The sequence below is a fragment of the Saprolegnia diclina genome (genome assembly GCF_000281045.1).
Source record: "Saprolegnia diclina VS20 unplaced genomic scaffold supercont1.9, whole genome shotgun sequence".
Taxonomy (NCBI): Eukaryota; Oomycota; class Saprolegniomycetes; order Saprolegniales; family Saprolegniaceae; genus Saprolegnia; species Saprolegnia diclina.
The window spans coordinates 809,757-811,074 of NW_008246076.1; the positions used below are offsets into that span (position 1 = coordinate 809,757).

Sequence of the window (1,318 nt, forward strand, 5' to 3'; positions counted from 1 at the left end):
ATCACTGAATCTCTACGTTTACCATCGCAAAGATGTTCTCGATTATGCAGCCAATCAACGGGACAACGCGACAAGGTAAAACATGAACGCACGAGCAGGTTTGGTATCGTTTCAACTCGAGGTGTGCGAGAATTCATATTTTCTACTAGTGTACGGGCTTCAGCGTGTCGCTCTACGATCTACTAGTTTACATCAAGGAGCCGACGAATGCTCGATGGGCTCGACGTAAATGCTAGTCGTCGCCGCGGCTTGCTTGCGCTGCCGACGCACCACGATGACCATGCCAATGGCCAGCAACGCCGCCAACACAAAACCGACGATCGCGGCGGTGCGGTAGCCCGACGACACGCCCGCACTCGCATCGTCGGTTGCTGTCGTCGCTGACCCGTCGCTGACCTTGTCGGCTGGCGGCGCTGTCGACGAGGGCTTGTACTGCTTGGTGGGCGTGCCGTCGTAAATGTCGGACGTCGCCATGAGTGTTTGCGCCAACGACGACTTGATCTGGAAGCTCATGGGGGCAACGGCCGCGAGGCAGCTCGTGTCGAGCGCCGTCACATCACCGTCGACTGTCACAAACGAACCGACGAGCTGGGCCGCGCACGGAGCTCCGCCCTAGCGTACGTCAACCGTCAGCAAGTTTTTGTATGTGTAAAAAGCAAGTACCAGCTTCGTCACGGGCGTGTTGACGATGGTACCGTGGGCCGAGTAGTTGAACTCGACCAGGCGTTTGGCCGACCCGATAAAGCTGTCGTACTGGTTGCGAGCGCCTCTCGCAGTGGTCTGCGGGTCCAAGAGCCCGCTCAGAAGCAAGACGCTCGTGCCCTTGGGGATCGTGATCGGCACGTCATAGTAGGTATCGCGCGGGTACTGCCACTTGTAGCTGTTGCTCGGTGAACGCTCGTTGATGCAATTGGGGTCACTGCCGCCGCTGGCAATGCAGTAGGTGGTCACTAAGCTCGCAATGTTGCTGCCGATGAGTGTGTTCGTGAACGTTTGCTTGAGTGTGTCGTAGGATTCCGTGGGCGTCCGCCAGAGCTCCGACACCACAATGAGGTTGTACAGCATTGTCGACTCGAAACCGTCCGACTCGTCCTGCGTGTTGCCCCTAGACAGTAAAATATAAGATGCCCTGTCGCATAGCACAAATGGTACTTACATGTTTTGAACTTGAGTGGCAAAGTTGGCGATCGCAAGAATGTCGGCTTGATTGCAGCGGTTGAAACGGTAGACAAGCGCCTATGGTGGAGAATGAATATAACCGAATTGGATAGATAGATAGATAGATAGATAGATAGATAGATAGATAGATATATAGATA

The 1,318-nt window shown here is 54.7% G+C and overlaps 1 protein-coding gene across 1 annotated transcript in view; it reads right to left on the reverse strand.

Moving 5' to 3' along the window:
* Positions 1-87: 87 nt before the first annotated feature.
* The window catches only part of SDRG_03946 (hypothetical protein), a 3,873-nt gene continuing 2,642 nt past the window's right edge, over positions 88-1,318 (reverse strand). Inside the window, exons 7-8 of the mRNA XM_008609595.1 lie at positions 664-1,105; positions 88-612 (exon numbers count right to left, since the gene is read on the reverse strand). Coding sequence (XP_008607817.1) covers positions 193-612; positions 664-1,105 — 862 coding nt within the window. The 3' untranslated portion in view covers positions 88-192. The remainder of the gene's footprint in view (positions 613-663; positions 1,106-1,318) is intronic.